The sequence below is a fragment of the Grammomys surdaster genome, unplaced genomic scaffold (assembly GCF_004785775.1).
Source record: "Grammomys surdaster isolate TR1022 unplaced genomic scaffold, NIH_TR_1.0 125789, whole genome shotgun sequence".
Lineage (NCBI taxonomy): Eukaryota > Metazoa > Chordata > Mammalia > Rodentia > Muridae > Grammomys > Grammomys surdaster.
In genome coordinates this window covers 3,332,181-3,354,318 of record NW_021620620.1, presented here as the reverse complement: position 1 = coordinate 3,354,318, position 22,138 = coordinate 3,332,181, and the positions used below count along the sequence as shown (strand labels likewise).

Here is a 22,138-nt window from a genome sequence, read left to right as displayed (position 1 = left end):
AGAAAGGAACACTTACAATGTCCATCCAGCATAATTTGAAGTGCAACTAATAAATCAACATCTGTATTTTTCAGTTTTCCAATGAGACTGTTTTGGCCCCACCTGACTATTCTAGAAGAAACTTGAAGGGAGTGAAGACAGAGCCAGTTCCTATGTTTCTGGACCCAAAGGATTAACATCTGAATCTGATACATACAGACACTAATGTGTATCTGCATTAAGAAGGTGTGGAACAAGAAACCCACAATATGTCAGAAAACCACAGGCTATGGCAGGCCTGGTACACACCAACATTCATGAGTTTGCCCTCCTCACATTTTCCTACTCTTCTATAACTAGGCAAGTCTTTATGGCTAGCTCTGCTGATGTACTGAGTAGGGGTGATGTGTGTCCCTTCCAGGCCAGCATGTGAGCAGGTGTATTACCATACAGCTATCTTCAGCCACCTCAGTGGGAACTAGTTAGAGGGAAGTCCCTCTCAGCAAGGGTTTCTAAGTGCCTACAGGGACATCTAACTGCAGTGCCTGGAAGGAATACAAGTTTAGATTGCTTCTTAAACCAAGTGAGTAATCACAGAATGGCAGAGTTAAGGTGAACTGGAGGTGCTATGGGGACTAAATGCAAAACTGACAGCTACAGTTATGTCAAAACTTTTGGTAGCTGCTTCAGAAAAAGACAGCAAGAAAATATCTGACAGGAACAGCCAGAAATTAGTACCCTAAAACAATAGGAAGAGTGATCCAAAGAGTGGCTTCAATAGGCTCTGTGTTGTCTGTTCAAATCCTTGGCTCAGAGATAATTATTCTTGCCCAAGAGGGATGGCTGCTGGTGGCCTTCAGGAAACTCCTCCACGAAGGACCTGTTTTCAGTGCAGAGGTTAAATGGGAGCCACCAGCTGAGGCTTTTGAAATAAATGTAATCAACATAATTTCTCACTTTGTCCATTTTCACTTTGTTATAGATACTGATCTTAGTGAAACTCTCTAATAAGCTTCTTACACGTATAGCTCCATGCTAGTTTTACACACTGTCCAGCCTAAGATACAGGTCACCACACTAACAGACTTCTCAGTATATCTACTGCAAGCTTGACTTTATTGCATTAAGAACATTTCTTCAGCCATACTTTATTTTCCCTAACACCTTCTAAAATGAGCAAAAGCAGTTAAGTAACAAGAAAGGAAAGAATACATCTTAACTTTCACTGAGACTAGTAAAATCCTGATACCAAAGTATGATTAAAGCCATCTTCACAAGAAAACTACAAACTAAATCATTAATGAATCCAGGGGTAAAAAACTTCAACAGAAATACTAGCAAATCAGTTCCAGTAGTATACTGGAAAGATTATACCACGTCCAAACGGGATCTATCCCAGAAATAAAGAGGTCCCCAAAATAAAAAAAAAAAATCTATCAGTGCAGCACAACATAGTTAAGGAAAGCAACATACACGGTAATTTAAAACGGTGCATAAAACCTCTGGCTAAGTTCAATCCTCTTTAATGACAAAGAAAAAGTAAATAAGGAATAGAAGATAAATGGAGAAGAATTAATCTATAGAAAGAGGTCTGGCCTTTGCACTAAACTACAGGTGATGTCAACACCTGGAATACCCTGCTTGACAGAATTGTCCTGTTAATGTGGAGGTTTTGACTATGATAGCCTAACAACATAATTTATAATAAGGGCTTTTGGCTTGCAACAGTTCCAACTCTTGGAGGAAATGCAGATTCAATGTATTAGCATGAATCAGAGAATGATTCCTGCCAACTAAGAAAAGTGGTATGCTATTATGACCAAATAAAATACCTGGATGAGTCTGAGTGAGCTTCCCTTGCTAGTGACACTGTACTGTCATACTCTGTACCCAACAAAACAACTAAAAACTCTTATGTTGGAGCCAGACTACCCTAAAGCCTCTTTCTTTGGCTGGTTCTGACTCTTAACCATTCAGTCAGGAACATGGTAGAATTGGCGATTTGTAACCAGACAGTCTAAACTCAGGGTAGTTCTGGGGCCCTCAAGCCTGCCTGTGCCTTGCTTTAGATATTTGTTGCAAGAATGGCAAACAGACTAATACAATGGTGAAAGATGGAAAGCTTTCCCTTATTACGACAAGCAAGACAAAGATCACTGTTTTCACTATTGTTCTCCAACATTTTACTGTAAGTTCTAGCTAGGGCAGCTGGGGGATGGGAAAAGTGCCCAAACTGAACGGAAGTAAAGCTAAGATGCAGATGACTTGATCTCAAAAACAAAAACAAAAACAAAACAAAAGAAAACAAAACAAAACAAAAAACAGTGTTTATGAGCACATAAGTGGAGGTCAGAAAGAACATAGTGACATACTCTATGACAAAGGAAAAACCATATGAAGCTACAGAGAGTGCTTATGGACCTCACCAAAAGTTTTGGACACCGAGAACTGAGAAATAACTCCTGCTGTTTCAGCGGCCCAATTTAGAGTAGTACAGACTAACACAACTTAGGAAATGGAAAGATCTTATGCTTACAAAGCCCTCAAGACAAACAAGCTAGAGTTGCATAGGAAGTGATTACCACCAACCAACTCATTCTTTAGATTTAATGAAACCATTGTCCAAAGTCCATTGGCTTTTTTTTTTCCCTGCAGACATGGAAAAGCTAGTCTCCAAATTCCTATACGCTTAAAGTGGTTTTAAAACTTCTAAGAAAGGACACAGGATTCACAGCGTCCCATTTCAAAGCAGTACAGAGTTACATACGTAACTGGTATAACTGGAGAGATAGCTTAGCAGTTAAAGTCTTGCAGATGTCCTAGGTTTGCCCTTTACCATCCAAATGACAGCTCATTAAATCCTGTAAATCCAGCTCCAGGGGATCCTATTACCTCCAGACTCCATGAGCCCCATACCCACATAGCATCACACACAAACAAACAAACAAACACACACACACACACACACACACACACACACACACTTAAAAATAAAAAAATTTATAAAAATGTGATTCTAATATAGGGACAGACATAAAGTCTAATTATATGGAACTGGCAGTCCAGAAATAAAAACATTATTTCTGACAACCTGGATTCTGAAAGGGTACCAATACAATTGTCTGAGAGCTTGGACAACTGGATTTCTAAACATGGGAAAATGAAGACAGGTTTTTGCATTAGACCATATACAAAACATAAAATCAAAACGGACCAAAAACTTACAAAAAGAGGTAATGTTGAATTTTTATGATCTCAATTTGGCAGTAGATTCTTATGGAAGACACAAGAAATAACAAATACTTGATATTTCATAAAATCAAAATCATTTACATAATAAATAAGATATCATTAGCAAAGTGAAAACAATCTATAAATTTGTAAATTATGTCTGGTAATGGTTTTGTATATACAGAACTGGAATATGAAAAAAATACACACACACACACACACAAATGTATAAATATGACAAAGAGGAAAACAACTGATTTAGAAACAAGGGCTTAAAAATACATGTTTTCTCAATAACATTGAAATGGCCAACCAACAAATGAAGAGATCCTTGACCACTGTGGTAGTATGAACAAGAATGGCCCCCATACGTTCATATGCTTGAATACTGTGTTTCCAGTTGGTAAAAACTGTTAAAAGGGTTAGAAGGTGTGTAACTGGAGGTGAACTTTGAGGTTTCAAAAGCTCACATCATTCAAGTTAGCTTTCTCTGTGTTGCTGTTGGCAGATAAAGCTCTTGGCTATTGCTCTAGTGCTATGCTTGCCTGTCTGCCTGTTGCTATGCTCCCCACCATGACAATTCTGGACTCTCCCTTTGAAACTGTAAGCCCCCAGTAAACTCTCTCTTCTATAAGTTGCCTTGGTCATGGTGTTTTGTCATAGCAATAGAAAAGTAATTAAGACAACCATTATTAGTCATTAGAAAATGTTTATCAAAACCCTAACAAAATACCACTCCATAGGCATTGTCATGACTAAAATGAATAGGTCAGGTACTAAATACTGGCAATGCTGCAGAAAAACTAGACCATTATATATGGATTCTGGGAATGTAAAATTTGAAAACCAGTTTGATGGTTCCTCAAAAACTGAATACCACATGATTATTCAATCCTACCCAGAAAAACTAAAGAACAAAGATCAAATAAACTCTTGTACATTAATTTTCATAGCAAACCAGTATTTAACTGAAAGGTAGTAATATAAAAATTATCTGTAGAATATGACATAAAGAGTATTATTCATTCATAAAAGGAAATACTGATATATTGATACAGCACAGACACCACAAAAACATTACACTAAGTCAAAGGAGCCTGACACAAAAGGCCATGTATTATATTATTATATTTATATGAGATATCTAGAACAGGTAAATCCATAGTCCTGAATTACCAGGCTCTGAGGAGAGAGACAAAATGAAGAGTGATAATTTAAGGGATGTAGTTTTCTCTAGAGAAAGGGTGGTGCAAGTTTTAGAATACGACTCAAGTGGTGATTGTACAACACTGCATGGACTAAATGCTACTCAATACTTCAGATCGTAATTTGTTTCGTGAATTTCACTTCAATGATTGAAAAGATCATGGTGGGGTGCAGAGATGGCTCAACAGTTCAGAGCACTAGCTGCTCTTGCAGAGGACTGAGGTTTGGGTCCCAAAATCCACACAGCTGCTCACAATTGTCTATAGCTCCTGTTTCAGTGGATCTGATGCCCTCTTCTGGCCTCTGCAGACACTGCATGCATGTCGTGCACTTAAATACATGCAAGCAAATATTTACACAAAATTTAAAAAAAAAAATCCTTAGGAAAGAACATGGTGATATTTTTCTACTAACCCGATGAATAATTCCAGCAGAGTGAAGGTGCTTGATTCCACACAGCATTTGATAGAGAAGGTAGGACATTCTTTCATGATCTAACTCCATCTGAATCACTTGGCAAAGATTTGCATCCATGAGCTCCATGACTATGTAACTTCATGGGTAGAAAAAGATGACAGCTAAAGTGTATAGCAACAATCTATAGATAGGTACTAGCAAAACTTTGTATTAACAGCATTTAATTACCACACTTACACATCTTGAAATTCTTCTAGGGATTTCTGTGGTGTGAAAACATTCAAAAGGCCAATTATCTGTGGCAAAAGCAAAGAAATAGAAACATTAGAAACAACTTCCTAATACTTCATTTTGGGAACTGAAAATACATATGTTAAAATAATTCACTATCAATTTAAAATCATTCCAGCTTTATACTCAAAGCACAAGTAAACTTATTTATTAAAATTTCATTGCTAGGAAGAACAGATAAAAAAATGATCAAGAGGTTCAGAAGATCTTTTGAACAAATAAAAATGAGTAGTATAAAGGTGGAAATACAGAAAAATACCACTCTTGTTCAAACTCATAGGTTTTTTTAATAAACCAAGTGAACCTCAGGGCTGAGAGCACATTTCAGTGGTCATGTTTATTAGGCACATAGAGACTCTAGGTACATTTCCTAACACTGGAAACAAAAGTGAATAGAATGTATGTAATCTAATATAAACAATGGGCATTGGGTAATACATTAATGCAGGTTTCTCAGTTATGACAAATGTACAACCCAAGTGGTGGCTACTGGTTTTGAGGGTGCTGAGGCAGGGGATATGTGCAAGCTTCTATCTTTCCCTAAGGTTTGCTATGAAATTGCCCCCAAAATCTTAGAAAACAGTAAGTCAACCGAAGGGCTTCACCTAACACTATTTATGAACACTCTATCAAGCTCTTATTTTATTATAAGTACCGACATAACTTGTCAGCAAATATTAAGTACTTTCTACTATTTCTTATACAACTCTATGGAATCCCAGTCGTTTCCTTCCTCTTGGTTTTCATAACACTTTACTGTGCCATTTTCTTTTTGTTTTGAAGGTTTGTTTCTATTTTGTATGTATGAGTGCTTTGTCTGAATATATATATGTGCACTGTGTATCTTTGGTGTTGTAGAGACAAGAAATGGTGCTAGATTACAAAGAACAGTTGCAAGCTACTGTGTGGGTGTTAGGAATCAAACTCAGGACCTCTGCAAGAACAGCAAATACTCTGAACTGCTGAACCAGGGCTCCAGCTTCATTTTGGTCATTTTCTTTATTTCCAGTCAAATACACTATTTCATCTATGAGAACACTGTATGTTTCACTGCTCTCTTTAAGATTTTCTTTTTATGTCTATATTTTTCTTACAAATTATTTGTCTTTTTCTTCAAGAATTTATCTGCACATCATTCCCAAATATGCACTAAACTATGGACTCAGAGGGTGCTTCTGAGCACCTTCTCTTTTATAATAGAAGGCTCAGTGTGATTTCTGACTCCTTTTCCAGTATTAATACCATATACTATTTCAAAGAACATTGTTCATTCAATCATCAGTCAGTATGTCAACCTTGTTTTCCCATTCCTTCTGTGTACATACAGGCCAACGATTCTAAAAATCACATCTGGACTGTCACAGAATTACTTTTAATACTAGAGTGACAGGCTCATCATCTGTATCTGCCCTGCAAATTCATGCTGAAGGCAGAGACTCTAATGAGATAGCATCTAGAACTGGGGACTTTAGAGTTAACTAGGTCATAAGGCCAAGGCCCTCCTAATGGTAAGATTAGTGGTCTTGTAAGCATGTCCCATGGGAAGACAAAGCAAGAACTGTTTGTTTGCAAGTTGGGAAGAGAATAATCAACAGGAACCAAATCAGCCAGGACCTTATCCAGGACTTCCTAGCCTCTAGAATTTGAAGAAATAATTCTTTTGTTTTTTAATTCACAGTCTACTGTATTTTGTGGTAGTAGCCTGAACAGACTAGTACAAGCAGAGTCTCTAACAATAGTTTTCAGCAAATTCAGATAGCATTTTACTACCTATAATATGGGAGTATTAAATAGTATTATAAAGACAGACATGATTCTATTACTTATCACTCTCAAAATTTAAAGCCAGTAAACCTCCCTAGCAGTCCCCCTGAAGTTCCCCCCACAGTGAAGCACTAACTCATCCCTCCTTTTGCTAAATATTAAAACTTGCCATTTTGGCCATACCAATTAGTTTCAAACATTTAAAAAAAAACAAAAAACTCAATGTATTATTTCCTATGTTTGTCATTTATTTACTGAGCTTACTTATCTAAAGATGGATCTCCTTTGTACAGTCCAACATCCTTGGCCCTCAGTTACTGTTCATGTCGTTTCTACATTCAGCACACTGTAACAGAATCTCATTTTCATAACAAGTTTATCCCAGACCACAGACAGTCCTGGTTAGAAAGAACTAGCTGATCTGCTTTCCTAGGCCAGTATGCAACAATGCACTAATATCTTCCAGTAATTTAGGAAAGGGATTGTTTCTCTAGACATCTTCACGAGGACAGAATGCATTAAGCGCTGTTTATAGAAGGCATCTGTCAGTAAATACTCAGAAAAACATTAAGTCAGAAAGGGTAAAATGAATTATTTAAGATAGAGGGACTACTGTAAATAAATTTGAGTCTCTCAACCAGATAAAGTGTGTGTGTATATATGGACCTAGACAAGTAGTAAAAGTATTATTATTAATCTTTGGGAAACCAATAGTAGAAGAGATATTAAAGGTTAAAGACATACGGAAATGAAAGTAGGGTTAATGGACGCAGAGAGCTGTCGGGTGTAAGAAGTAGGGAGGACAGCAAAATGACGCAGGGCTTCTTCTCAGTACATATATTAGTGAACATATCCAACTATAACTTAAGTTGATGAACTGAACAGTATTTGAATCATATCTTACTGAGCTTTTATAAGGCAAATAAAAACACAGCTGTCATATTTTATAATTTAAAAAATCAAGAAATTATCTTAGAATCGACAGTCAAGCAAAAGTCAAGGAATGGTTAGTAGGTGGGTTATGATTACATATCAAAGAACTAATAATTACCACAGCCAAGTAAAAACTTACTAAAAACACTATTTTCCTCTAAGGACAAAACAGCAACAAAGAATAATAGCAACAGAGGATAATACAACTAGATCTAGAATATAAAGATTTCAAAAGGTAAAATGCCTCTAATAACATGCATATAAACAGGAAGAATAATTAGGGGAAGCTGAGTCATTTTGATAGTTAAACATGACAATGTCTGCAATATGCTTAACAGTTGTGGCTATTATGAAGACAATCTTAGCCATTCTGGCAAGTGAAATCAGTAAAGGTAAAGTTGAATGAAGATATCATGCCAGAGTGCGTGTATGCGTGTGGCAGGGTGGGGGAGTGGGGAGTTGCTTAAAACTCTGTAAGAATAGACACACTTCACCTTTAATATCTGAAGGTGAACAACAAAAAGTACTATACTAAATTTTCTCAAACCAAAAGGACACAATGTGACTTGCTATCAGGCCTCTGACAATTGACAATTACTTGTTAGACACTGAGTCAAGTGGTTTACTATGTGAAATAAAGAAACAAGCCTCAACAGCTATTAGAGGAATCCATCAGACATACAGCATTTGTATGCAAAGTGTTTCATCAGAGTGACCTGGTAAAAAGAAACTAAAAATTACAAAAACCTTGAAAAAGGCAGAGAAGCATCATTTCAAGATCACCTGTCCAGAACAACAAAGCTCTAAAAAGATAAAACATTACCAAATACCCATTATACACCAGGGGTGGCAGAGTGGAGCTGCCATTTGTGATTTTCATCATATTAATTTTTAAAATATTCATTCAGTAAACGAAGTATGCTGAGTATCCAGTCTGGACCACTTTAGACGGCTAAGCATATGTACGTGGTTTCCACATTCTCCATTTAGCAAGTGGAAAATCTTTTGATGCTACCCAGAGTGGAGGAGGGAGCATTTGAATTGAACAAAGAAAAACTGAGACAACACTTCCACAGCTCTAAAAAAAATCCTACGTCCAGACCAGAAGGGGTATGAGCAGCTCTAACAGAAATAGGGAACACAAGCAGAACTCTGACAAGTACCATGTCTGGCCCCACCTGCAACAAGAAAGACCACCATTTCTTCCTTGATAATGAACACTCATCCTCTGTTGGCCCCCTTTTTTTCAAAAAACATTAAGAGCCAGTTTCTTCTATTCCTCTGGCCCCATTAAACCTTTCCAGTGTGTTGAAGCTCACAAAAACCTGCCTCTTGAGATCTCAGCATTTACTGTATGCCCTCTACCATCTGACAGCTAAATTATTATTGCTTTGTGGTATTTAATTCAGCATATTTCACTACCATCAACATTATAAACTTCCCAAATAATAAGCCTAATCCTTAACATCTATATATTTCCCAATAGTGATGAATCTGTAACTCTAATACACAAAAGGTTCTAAAAGTGGCTAGCCCTCAAAATGTGATGAGCTGTACTCTCTAAGCCAGAAGTATGGAGCTCATTACATTTTATAAACTCTTTTGGACAATGTCTCTGGCTAGCACTCTCAGTTTAGTGCTTCATAAAACTGTCCTCTACGCAATTCTCTCCTAGTTTATGTCCTTCCCCTTTGGAATAACTAGTATGTTAAGATATTCCTAAGGGGCTGGAGAATGGCTCAGTGATTAAGACCATTGATTGCTCTTCCAGAGGTCCTGAGTTCAATTCCCAGCAACCACATGATGGCTCACAACCATCTGTAATGGGATCTAATGTCCTCTTCTGGTGCGATCAGTTAACTCACATTAAAAAAATAAAAAAATAAAAATAATTCCAAACATATCAGTATATTTAATGCAAACTTACAACACTGTTTATTTTCAAAATGAATGAAAATTTTATCTTCAGGTTAGAAATGTTTCCCTAGTTCTCTGTAAATATTTCCAAAGCTTTTCTTCAACTATTATTATCAGTGGTTATCTGAGTAAAAGTAAGTACTAATACAACTGAAAAGAAGTCAGAATCAGGATCAGGTGCAGAGAAGTAGTTTGCATTTTGTGTCCCATTAAATCCCAATGTCCAAATAAAATGGGCATGATTTCATCTCTGTATACTTTTTGAAATGTCACTTTTATGTCTTACAAAAAGATGTAAGATAAGCTCAATTCTGAATAAAATACTTTTCAAATACTATCTCCTTAAGACTCCTACAAATTAAATGCTAGGAAATTATCCAATCTAAATTTCAGAAGTCATTTTTTTTCTTTTCCTACTACTTAATAATGGGGGCAGAGGTGTGTGTGTGTGGAGGTGGGAGGATCACTTTAGATTTTAAATAATGTTTCAATCTAAAGAAGCAATTTAAAACCCCTAATATTTTTAAAAAGCCTTGACAGGCATGTATTCACGAATAAATCTTGATTTCATCTATACTTCAGAAGCATGAACTATCCACTTACATTTTTGTGATTAACACACTTCATAAGAACTAGTTCTCGGTAGGCTCGCTTAGCATGGGTCTGATTCTGAAATGGCCGGCTGAGCTTCTTGATGGCAACATTTCTTTCAAGAATGGCATCATAAGCTGCACTGTAATAAGAAAATAAAAAAAATAATAATAATAAACGTTAAACACAAATCTCTAAAACCAAATTTACAAACCCATCAAGTAGACTCTTTACTTTTTCTAACTAGACTGTCACCCAAGATCCACTAAGCATATGTGGGCACTAGGACACAAATTCTTTTTGTCTTTTATTTTAAAAAAATTACATTTAAAAAAATGTATTTTTTTCCTATGTGCATGTATGTGTATGTATGGATGAGGTGTCATGTAGAAGACAGAAGATAACTTTTGTGAATTGGTTCTCTCTTTCCACCAGATGGATCCTGGAGAGTGAACTCAGGCAGCAAGGTTTAACACTGTTAAGCCTTCCTTTCTTTACCCATGCCTTGCTGCACAAATTATTAGTATTAGTCTAAGGTCTAAATGACTTCTTCACCTTGCACATCTATCAAGAAAGACAGGCTATGTAAATCATGACTTCTACTTAAAATATTTACTGAAGAATTCTGGGGCTGAAGAGATGGCTAAGAACACTAGCTGCTTTTTAAATGGACCCAGTTTTAATTCCCAGCATCCACATAACAGTTCACAACCATATATATAACTCCAGTTCCAAGGGATCCAGTGCCCTCCTCTGGGCTCCACAAGCACTAGGCACACAAGCAGCACACAGACATACATGTAGGCAAAACACACACACACACACACACAGAGAGAGAGAGAGACAGAGAGACAGAGAGACAGAGAGAGAGAATTAATTATAAGATATTTATTAAAGAATATTACAGGGTTTTAAGTAGGACACAAGACAATGAGTACAGAAAGGAAACTACGCTGATAATATGTATACGAAACACTGAAAATCACAAATCCTTTTGTTTTGGAGGAAGAACTAAAAACTCAAGGTATTAATAAATATGAATACTAGATGTGAGGGCATTAGAAAGGAATAAAAGCCAGTGTTTCCATTACATAATTCTATTAGATTTTAATATTTTACCACAATTGTTCTGATATCTAAAAAAAGAGACATATTATAGGTAAGAACTTCTTTCTCTTGTATTCTCAGAGGTAAGCATTTCTCTTTTCTATATATAGTCATTTCACAATACAGAGGAACGGTACAACAAGTGCACCATTTTGTAGGCCATGTTAATACTCAGCACTTACTTCTTATAATGCTTGGCTGGCTTATACAGCTCTAGTTCATTTTAAATGTTATACAGTATTTTGCTGTTTGACTATATCATAATTTTTTATTTTCCTGCTGCTAGACTTGATGCTGTTTCACCTTTTGCTACTAGAAATAATTTTTTAAAGAATAGCTCTGTGTACATGTATTTGTGGACATATGCAAGAGCTGTTCTAGAATCTTATAGATTCTGAATATACTGAATCATAAGCACTCCCGATTTCTTTTTAACAGATTTTAAATAAAATTGTTTAAGAAGTAATAAAGATATAATTATGCTTTGGCATGGCTTAGCATTTCTCCAAACACTAGATTATAATGCTAGCTTAGTGATTCTGCGATAGCAGAACTATCCCAAGGTATATTTTCTACTTCAATTTATAAAGAATTAAGCTCATCTATAAAATCTGAACCTTTTGTAGAAGTTAATTTATAAATCAACTTTAAAGATACATGAATTTTGAAACATAGACGTACTAGCTAACTTTACTCCCCAGGGTAAAGTGGTGAGATTTCTGAAATTCCCGTTTCATCAGAGTGAAAATGGAGATTCCATGAGACATCTCACTAATCAGCTATGGGAAATGATGCACCCATGGTCTGAACAAGCCTGATACTTTCTCTTTCCTGTTATCAGGATATGTCTCTATAGAACTTTGACCAAGTAAGTATTTAGTCACTATTTATGTATCAAGAGAGCAGTGCTGGTTAATAGTTACATCTTAGGAATAATAGTAATAGTAACAATAAAGACCAGTAATCCCCAAGGAAAATTAACACATTATAGCTTTCATAGCTCTGAATTTTTTTTTTGGGGGGGGGAGGAGAGAAGTTGATTACTTACCAAAGGATCTATATTACAAAGAGAGGAGGTCAGGACTGCTTGTCATACTTTGAAATAACAACTTACCACACTATTCCTTGAGCTCCTGAACCTATAGGCTTTAAATTCTGGTATCGTTTTAGGACTGTGAATGTAGAATCTCCAATCTCTACACTATAAAAATTGTTGTCACGTTTGCTTCTGCTCATGATGGCAAGCAATTAGTCTAATTAGTCCAATGGCTTCATCCAAATATTCACCAAGGCTGCAAAATAAAAGAAAACATGACTTAAGAAAATGATTTTGTATGGGTAGTATTAATATCCAAGTCCTTACTCTATTCTATTAAGTAACACAGACTTAACAGTTACTTTTTGATGGTCATCCCCATTAAGAAGAGTGCATCACAAGAAACAAAACCACCACAGAGCTTTGGTCAGTACATGTTACATGTAAGTAAATACTGGTTCTTTAAAAACATTTTTATTATGATGAACTGTTTCGCTAATCTTTATATCACTGGTGTAAATGCATAATTACCTTATTAAAAAAATAACAAGAGAGGCTGGTGAGATAAGCTAGTCAGTAAAGACCTTGTAACATAAGTATGAGGTCCAGGACTCATATAAAAACCTAGGTTTAGGGGAGCACCATGTTCAGTCCCAGTGTGTGGGAAGTGGGCATAGGAGGATCCTTGGCTATCACTGACCATTAGCAAGCCCCACATCCCAGCAACTCAAAACACAGTCAAAAAATACAGAGTGGCTGACTCTTGAGGAATATCTGGGGTTGATTTCTGACCTCTGACATATGTACGCCCACCCCACACATAGGCACAAAAGGACAAAAGTAAGCAAATCAAAAATGTTCCAGAAATCATTATTATTATTTTAAAAATGGAAAGGCAGACAGTAAACTATAAGCACACAATACACCTGTATAACAGCCGAGGTTCTTTTATTATAATAAATCTCTAACACCCAAAGGTGATATCCTGGTACACTACAATGGCAGAAAGGATAGAAACAGGACAGGAAACCTATGTGTAGGAGGAGCTAAAGTGGGAGGAGTAAGGAGAGGAAGAGGAGGAGTTGGGAGAGGAAGAGAAAAAAGAAAGAGGAGGAGCTAGAGAGGGCAGAGATGTAGGAGGATGGAGAACCATACAGGTATGGAGAGCACTCGTGGGGAACAATTTATAAACTTATAATTAGGTTAGCTAATTGGGATACAACTCTCTTTGTACGGGCATCTTGTTATTAATCATTATCAAATATATAAAGCCTTTGATTAATCTATAAGAATTAGAGTTTCATTCTCTTACTGGGTCCGCATGGATGGTGGAATGGTCTGGGCAATGCCCAGCCTTGCGGAGACAGTGTGGAAGATTGGCAGAGCCATCTCTCACGCTGGCATCTAGTGGGTGGCAGGGCTGGTGTTTCTGTTGGGTCGGTTCTAGCTGCAGGGCGCACATGGCCTCAGGCCAAGAAACATGGCAGCTGGGCTAGGCAGAGCCCCTGTAGCTTAGATAGTCAGCCTGAGCCTGAGGCTATTTTAAATACTAACTACAACACCTATATAAGGTCAAGAAGGGAGACGGGGTTTCACACACTGATCAAGGAGGAGGTGGCAGCTTCATACATTAGTACACAAATACTCTTCTAATGTGTTTAGAGCATCAAACAATCCATCTCAGTTTTGACCAAAATTCTTTTTCGCCTATCAGATTAAAAGTCAAGGCTCCCCAACTCCTCATTTAAGTATTGAACAAATCTCTCCTTTATTATGTAAGTTTTCTATTTCAGAATCCAAGCAGTAGGTGTGTAGGTTGGACCTATAATATTGGCACTCTGGAAGCTGATATAGTGAGGACTATTTAAGCCCAGGAATTTAAAAGTAACTCAAGTAACACAGAGACTCCATTTAAAACAAACAAGATAAACAAAATGCATGCAAGACAACTTTAAACACCATTCATTAACCCAACAAATCACCAATCCAATGGAATCCAGAGAATTTCTGGAGTGTGTGTGTTGCTGGGGGAGAGGCTGGGGGTGTGTTAAGGCAATGATAATAACAATAAACTGACACCCAACTGACAATTTCTTTTTTGGAAATGATTTATTTTTATGTGAATTGGTGTTTTTCCTGCATGTGTGTCTGTGTGAGAGTGTTGGATCTTCTAAAGCTGTAATTACAAACAGTTGTGAGCTGCCATGGGGGTGCTGGGAATTGAATCTGGGTCCTCTGGAATAACAGCCAATGCTCTTACCTGCTGAGCCACCTTTCCAGCCCCCCAAATGACAATTTCTAATGCAAATAATTAATAAATATTATGGGCAGCCTGGGGCCAGGTTACAATCTATGGTGAGGTCAGATGGAAGGCCTGAAAGGTGGGAAGCAAAACACTGGTATTAGCCTGCAGAAGAAAGAACAAGAAATGGAAGAGGAAAACTAGAGAAGCTACTGTACACCTCACAAAAAGCTCACAATCAGCCCCTTTGGCTCTCCTCAGAAACAAGAGTGGCTGATAAGCAGCCCTCAGACCTGTGTGCTTGAGTGCGAAGAGCTTATGGCTAAGCTGACAGACTTAGGAGTCCATAGCTCCAAGCTTAGACAACTGAGGTATTTATGGGTCAAGACTCTAGAAGCCAAGAGATACACGATTGTAGATACCTAGGCTGGGTGCTGTGTTAATACTCTGGGCTTTACTGGTGGCTTGGCTTTTGGCAGCTAGTTTAAGCCCTCAACATATCTGAAGAGGACATTTTTACTATCTCTATGCCTTGCATGGACTCAATTTCTAATATCAATATATTAATATCATCTTCCTTTCTTCTCTTCTCCGTTTCCCTATTCTAACAGACAAGCGGAAGTTCAAGTTAAGATAGGTAAGAGATTCCTGTTAAAGAGAGGTGGGTTATCAAGGAAAGAAGTTGAGAGAGGTTCCCCTTCAGAATGAGTTTTTGTTTTTTATTGATTTTTGTGTTTGTTTTTAAAACAGGAATAGGTATATAGTTGGGCCCTGAGGTGGAAGAGTATTAAAAGTGACACTACATCATACAGAGGCAGTTGACAGGGCACTAAAGGGGGGGAGCTTCCCCCTTCAAAAGTCAGGAGAGGAACTCAATTGGAAGAAAGTGGCTGTCTTCAGTGGAGAGCCTAATATTTAAACAATACCAGTAAAACGTGTACTTTAAACAACAGAACACAATATAGGTATACTACCACCATACTTCAGTTAGCTGATATCTAAGCTTCTAAAATTACACTTCATTCAAAATATAAATATCTTAAACTATTAGGAAGGTGGCTCTCTAGGCTGCTCAACATTAGTTGTTTAACAGAATGCCAATTTTGTCAATGACATTCAACTGAGTAAAAACAGGTGACCTAATTTGTAAGATGCCATTTTCCAAGGCACTCAATATCTTGAATATATATGTATATATACTTTATACCCATAAATTTCAATACCAGTGGTATGTATTTTGGTATAGGAAGCAATTCCCTGGCTTTACCTATGGTTTTTATTTTCCTTTTATAGTGCTAGGGATCACCAGAGGCCTAGGGATGCTACTCAAATGCTGTTAGTGACCATCCTCTGACTCTCAGTCTAACCCTGCTCCACTTTTAAACTGTCTATATAACCTCATAAATTCCAACCTTGCCCTTATCTTCTGTATCTTTGGGTAAAGAATGTTCCATGTGGGCCAGAAGATACTCTTCAGGTGGGCTAGCCAAACTAGATGGACCTAAGATGTCCAGACAACCTCTAAGTTCATTATAATCTTCATTTTAAATCCAAGAACTACCAGCATCAGAACAGAGGATAACTACTGTGACAACTGCCACAAAGAATCAAGAGAGGAGTGTTTTAGATACTTGATATACTGCTGGGACAAAATACCTGAACAAACATTTTCTTTTTAAGGAAAGGAGTGCTTATTTTGGCTCATAGTTTGAATTCATTTTGACGGGGAATGATGAATGATCAATCTCAGCTTGCTTTTTCCTTTTTACGAAGTCAAGGACCCTGGCCAATGTTACTGCCTGACTTCTAAATTTTGGGTGGGTCTTCACATCTCAGTCAATCTAATAAAGATCTAAAAAAATCCCTCACAGACATATTCGGAGGTTTGTTTCCATAGTGATTCTAAATTTTATCAAGCTGATAATCCAAATTATCATAAAAAGATACCCAAATTTTTGGATCTCTGCCCAATTCCAAGAAAGAGATGAATTGATTAGGTTGCCCCTGCCCTCTTACTTTTCACATTTATGTTTTTGAGGTTATAATTACATCATTAGACTCCTCCCTCCACCCCAAACTCTCTCATGTACCCAACTTGTTCTCATTCAAATTCATGGTGTCTTTCTCTTAAATTATAAGCATGAGTATATGTATGTACACACACACACACACGCACATGCACACTCCTCAATATATAAATATAACCTGCTCAATCTGTAAAGTGTTACTTGTGCTCTTCCCTGGGAAAGACTTCTGCTCCTTAGTGGCCTGTTGTTCTTTGTCTAGAGTTGAGACTTTCCCTCTTCCACACTGGTATGTCCACTGGTGTCATCCTTCTTTAGGCAGTCATGTTGAAATTTCGGGGATGTAGCTTCTCTGACATTTCTAGGCAGCAAAATCTCACAGCAAACTTCCTGTTCTCTTACAATCTTTACAGTCCCTCTTTTGCAATGAATGATTGCTGAGCCTTTAGGTGCAGGAGTTGTGCTGTAGATTAGGAACAGCTGGGACTATGGTCTACAACTCTGCATTTTACTATAACCAATAGTTCTCTAATTAATGTTAAGACTCACTCAACAAGAAGAAAATCATGCCTGGTACTAGAAACCTCTCATTTATTTCTATACTGTAAATATAACCTTCTGACCACAATAGGCACTGAAATTGACCTTCATGTCTCTCCCTCTTACTCCTATGTTTAGCTAATAAGGAAAGTCTCCTTTGTGTCTCAACTAGACACAAGGCTTTGTTACTGCCAGTCCTACATTCCAAGGACCCTGTTTGGGGTCAAAAATTGATGACACTAACCCTGAGAATTCCTAGTTTTAAAAGCACCTTTGCATTAATTTGGCTTGAATCTTCATATATCCAAAAATGAACCATATAAAATGATTGCTGGGGACAGGCTCAAATGCCTGACATTTTCTAATAGTAACTTTTGCCAAGTATTTTACTGAGATTCTCAGGGCTTATAATAAAATGTTGATCACATTCAGCCACCACTAGAGACACTTCTTAAAACTACAAATTAAGAATAGCAAATGAGGGCTGGAGAGATGGCTCAGTGGTTAAGAGCACTGACTGTTCTTCCAGAGGTCCTGAGTTCAATTCCCAGCAACCACATGGTTGCTCACAACCATCTGTAATGGGATCTGATGCCCTCTTCTCCTGTGTCTGAAGACAGCTACAGTGTGCTCATATACATAAAATAAATAAATTTTTAAAAAAAGAATAGCAAATGATATGTCTCCAATGTATTTTATAAAAAATGTTTGTATTAGTTAATTCCACATATAATTACCAACAGTCTATCTTGCCAGCAGTATAATTATATTTAGAATTTTTAAAAGTACTATGTGTGAAGAGAATGAGTCCATGACATATAAATTTCTGTAATTAAATGTGTCTGCTCCCAGTAGGGATTAAAAAGAAAACTGAGGAAAGAAAGAAATGTGTCGACTGAGCAGATCCTGGGCGCTGCTCTGCACCCAATCTCACAAAACCCAGAGGAAGCAGGCCTCCCAGGAGCTCTAACCCAGGTAGCATCTTAGGTAAGGAGACAGCAACACCCGCCCCAAACCGGGAGTAACTGGGACCCACTAGGACCCAGGAATTCACTTCTGGCCCAGAGCTCTGTTTCTTCCGGTCTGGGCCCAAGCACTGAGCAGATCTTGGGCCCCAGCTCTAACCCTAGTAGTAACACCCACCCCACACAGTTCTGAAACAGCCAAGATAATAGGAAAGACAGGCTCCAGTAAGAGACGGGACAGGTAGCGCTAAGGTGATCCAGATGGCAAAAGGCAAGCGCAAGAATAAAAGCATCAGCAATCCAGGGTACTTGGCATCATTAGAACCTAGTTCTTCCACAGTAGAAAGTCCTGAATTCCCCATATCACCAGGAAAGCAAGATTCAGATTTAAAATCACTTCTAATGATGACAATAGAGGACTTTAAGAAGGACATAAATAACACTCTCAAAGAAATTCAGGAGAACACAGGTAAACAGGTAGAAGCCCTTAAAGAGGAAACAGAAAAATCCCTTAAAGGATTACAAGAGAACACAACCAAGCAGGTGAAGGAATTGAACAAATCCATCCAGGACATAAAAATGGAAGTAGAAACAACAAAGAAATCACAAAGGGAGACTACCCTGGAGATACAAAACCTAGGAAAGAAATCAGGAGTCATAGACACAAGCATCACCAACAGAATACAAGAGATAGAAGAGAGAATCTCAAATGCAGAAGATACCATAGAAAATATTGACACAGCTATCAAAGAAAATGCAAAATGCAAAAAGTTCTTAACACAAAACATCCAGGAAATCCAGGACACAATGAGAAGACCAAACCTAAGGAGAGAAGTGATAGATGAGAGTGAAGATTGCCAACTTAAAAGGGCCAATAAATATTTTCAACAAAATTATAGAAGAAAACTTCCCTAACCTAAAGAATGAGAAGCCAAAAAACATACAAAAAGCCTACAGAACACCAAACAGACTAGACCAGAAAAGAAATTCCTTCTGTCACATAATAATCAAAACACCAAATGCACAAAACAAAGAATATTAAAAGCAGTAAGGGAAAAAGGCCAAGTAACATATAAAGGCAGACCCATAAGAATTACACCAGACTTCTCACCAGAGACTATAAAAGCCAGAAGATCCTGGACTGATATCATACAGACCCTAAGAAAACACAAATGCCAGCCCAGGCTACTATACCCAGCAAAACTCTCAATTACCATAGATGGAGAAACCAAGATATTCCATGACAAAGCCAAATTTACACAATATCTTTCCACAAACCTGGCATTACAAAGGATATTAGCGGGAAAACTCCAATACAAGGAGGGAAATTATACCCTAGACATAGCAAGAAAGTAATCCTCTTCCAACAAATCCAAAAGAAGATAGCCACACAAAGATAATTCCACCTCTAATAACAAAAATAACAGGAAGCAACAATCACTGTTCCTTAATGTCTCTTAAGACCAATGGACTCAATTCCCCGATAAAAAGACATAGGCTAACAGACTGGATACATAAATAGGACCCAGCATTTTGCTGCATACAGGAAACACACCTCAGTGACAAAGACAGACACTACCTTAGAGTAAAAGTCTGGAAAACAAATTTTCAAGCAAATGGTCCTAAGAAACAAGCTGGAGTAGCCATTCTAAAAACTCCAGGCCGAGAACACAACGGGAGGGATTCATGGCTTCACCTGTATAGGTAGTTGAGGGTGGCCTTGTCAGGCATCAGTGGAAGTGGAGGGCCTTGGTGCCTGATAGTTTGGACTCCCTAGTGTTGGGGAATTTGAGAGCAGGGAGGCGGGAATGGGAGGATGGTGGGAGCACACCTTCATAGAAACTCCCAGAATAATATAGATTAGATATGATAGAGACAGGCCACCAGAAAACTAAATTCCAGAATTCAAACCAAAAATATCTTGATATTAAAATTTGTTTTGAGAATTGTATATTGCAGAATACACAGCCTTGGTGTATCCACTCATTAATCAAGCTGAGCAGACCTGCTCAAACCTCTGATGTCCTGGAATCTCAGCTGAATGCAGTGAAGACACAGATGTCAGAGGCTTATCAATTTACTCTTTTCCCACCCCTCTTCTAGTATCTCAACGCCTGTAATCAGCTTGAAGAAGTTAATGAAGAGTTGGCGCCCTTATTTCCTGGGCTTGGAGATTGAGGTGGTTAACATTGGGCTGTCTTTTTAGGGAAAAGTAGTGGTTTTGTTGGCAGGGAGGAATAGCTAGGATTTATTGCATAGCCATAATGTATTGGTAGAAATTTGTATAATCGTTATTAAGCTGAAGTTATAATTTCTTAAATGGTACAAAATTTACTTTGATTTCAAATTTAAGGTTTTCATTGGTAGATTGATAGATTCTCTCTTCTATCTCTTGTATTCTGCTGGTGATACTTGCATCTATGACACCTGATTTTTTCTTAGGTTTTCTATCTCCAGGGTAGTCTCCCTTTGTGATTTCTTTATTGTTTCTACTTCCATTTTTATGTCCTGGATGGATTTGTTCAATTCTTTCACCTGTTTGGTTGTGTTCTCTTGTAATAAGGTTTTATTGATATAGAAGTGAGATTAATATTGTTACTCTCATAGGCATTGTGCCTATATAACACATTTAGGAATATTAGGCTTAGGCCCAGTCCTTCTTTAACTTTTTTAAAAAACTGATTTGAGATTGTTAGCCTGTGAGTTAAGGGCCTATAGGAAATTCATGGCTCTGAGTTTATTGTTAGGGTGTTTTCTATATTTTATTTAGAAACAGCTGAGAGGAGTTAACAGACAATAGTCCAGATTGCCTTACATGGATAGTTGATTTTCAAAACATCAGAAGTCCACAGAATTGATGTTACAAACGTTTCTGCATTAAGGTTCATTTTGATTAGAGACCTGTCTGCTCCTGACAGCTTCCTGTCTTGGATTCTAAGAAGAAACTGAGCGCCTTTGGAGTCACTCCAGTTGTAGTGAGACAGCCACTAGGCAAGAATTGCCTCTTTTCATCTACAGACAAATTACTGTCCTGAAAAGGACACATTTGTGGAATAGTCGACTGATTATATCTGCCAAGACAGAGTAATCAGCCCTTAATAATTCTGCATCACTAGGTCTGTCAGATGATCCTGGGCCAGAAGGCTGAAGATCAGAAGTGTTACCCAATACCCAACCTAGATATACCAACTATCTTTGACTGGCAGAGACAGTCTCCATGTCTCCCCCCACCCCCCCCCGTCTCCTAGCTCCTCCTCTCCTTGCTCCTCCTCTTCTTTACTACAAAATGCTCCAACATTTTGTAGTATACGACTGTCCAGATGTTCAGCGGTCTCTATAAATTGGGTAAGTACTTTGAGAGAAAAAACTTGAGAGGATGGTTTTCAGCTGACATTCATTCTAAAGCCAAGAAAAAAAGCCAGGTTCAGAACTAAGTCTTTTAGCTGGGAGAGATGACAGAGGTTCTGGTTAGTCAACAAAATGATGGACTGGGTATTAGGTCTTCCTTGTACCTTACTGATACAAATTGGTATAGTTATGCTCTAATTGTATTTTGAGAGAGAAGTTTTATCTTAACAGGGTGATATGTAAGAGGAGCAAAGGTGGGAGAAGTAAGGAGAAGAAGAGGAGGAGCAAGGAGAGGAGGAGCTAGGAGACAAGGGGTGGGGGAGACATGGAGACTGTCTCTGCCAGTCAAAGATAGTTGGTATATCTAGGTTGGGTATTGGGTAACACTTCTGATTGATTGTATGGTTATCTTTTTATTGAGCATTACCGAACTTATAAAGCCGTTGATTAACATTTTAAAAAATAAAAATAAATAAATAAATAAATAAATAAATGAAGAAAGAGAGAGAGAGAGAGAGAGAGAGAGAGAGAGAGAGAGAGAGAGAGA

At 37.6% G+C, this 22,138-nt stretch overlaps 1 protein-coding gene across 3 annotated transcripts in view; it reads right to left on the bottom strand.

Annotated features, from left to right (window-relative positions):
• Mapk8 (mitogen-activated protein kinase 8) overlaps positions 1-22,138 on the bottom strand; it is a 68,025-nt gene that overhangs the window by 16,418 nt on the left and 29,469 nt on the right. For all 3 annotated transcript variants that reach the window (XM_028789089.1, XM_028789086.1, XM_028789087.1), the window contains exons 2-5: positions 12,551-12,728; positions 10,342-10,471; positions 5,071-5,129; positions 4,831-4,969 (exon numbers count right to left, since the gene is read on the bottom strand). In XM_028789089.1, coding sequence (XP_028644922.1) covers positions 4,831-4,969; positions 5,071-5,129; positions 10,342-10,471; positions 12,551-12,672 — 450 coding nt within the window. In that variant the 5' untranslated portion in view covers positions 12,673-12,728. The remainder of the gene's footprint in view (positions 1-4,830; positions 4,970-5,070; positions 5,130-10,341; positions 10,472-12,550; positions 12,729-22,138) is intronic.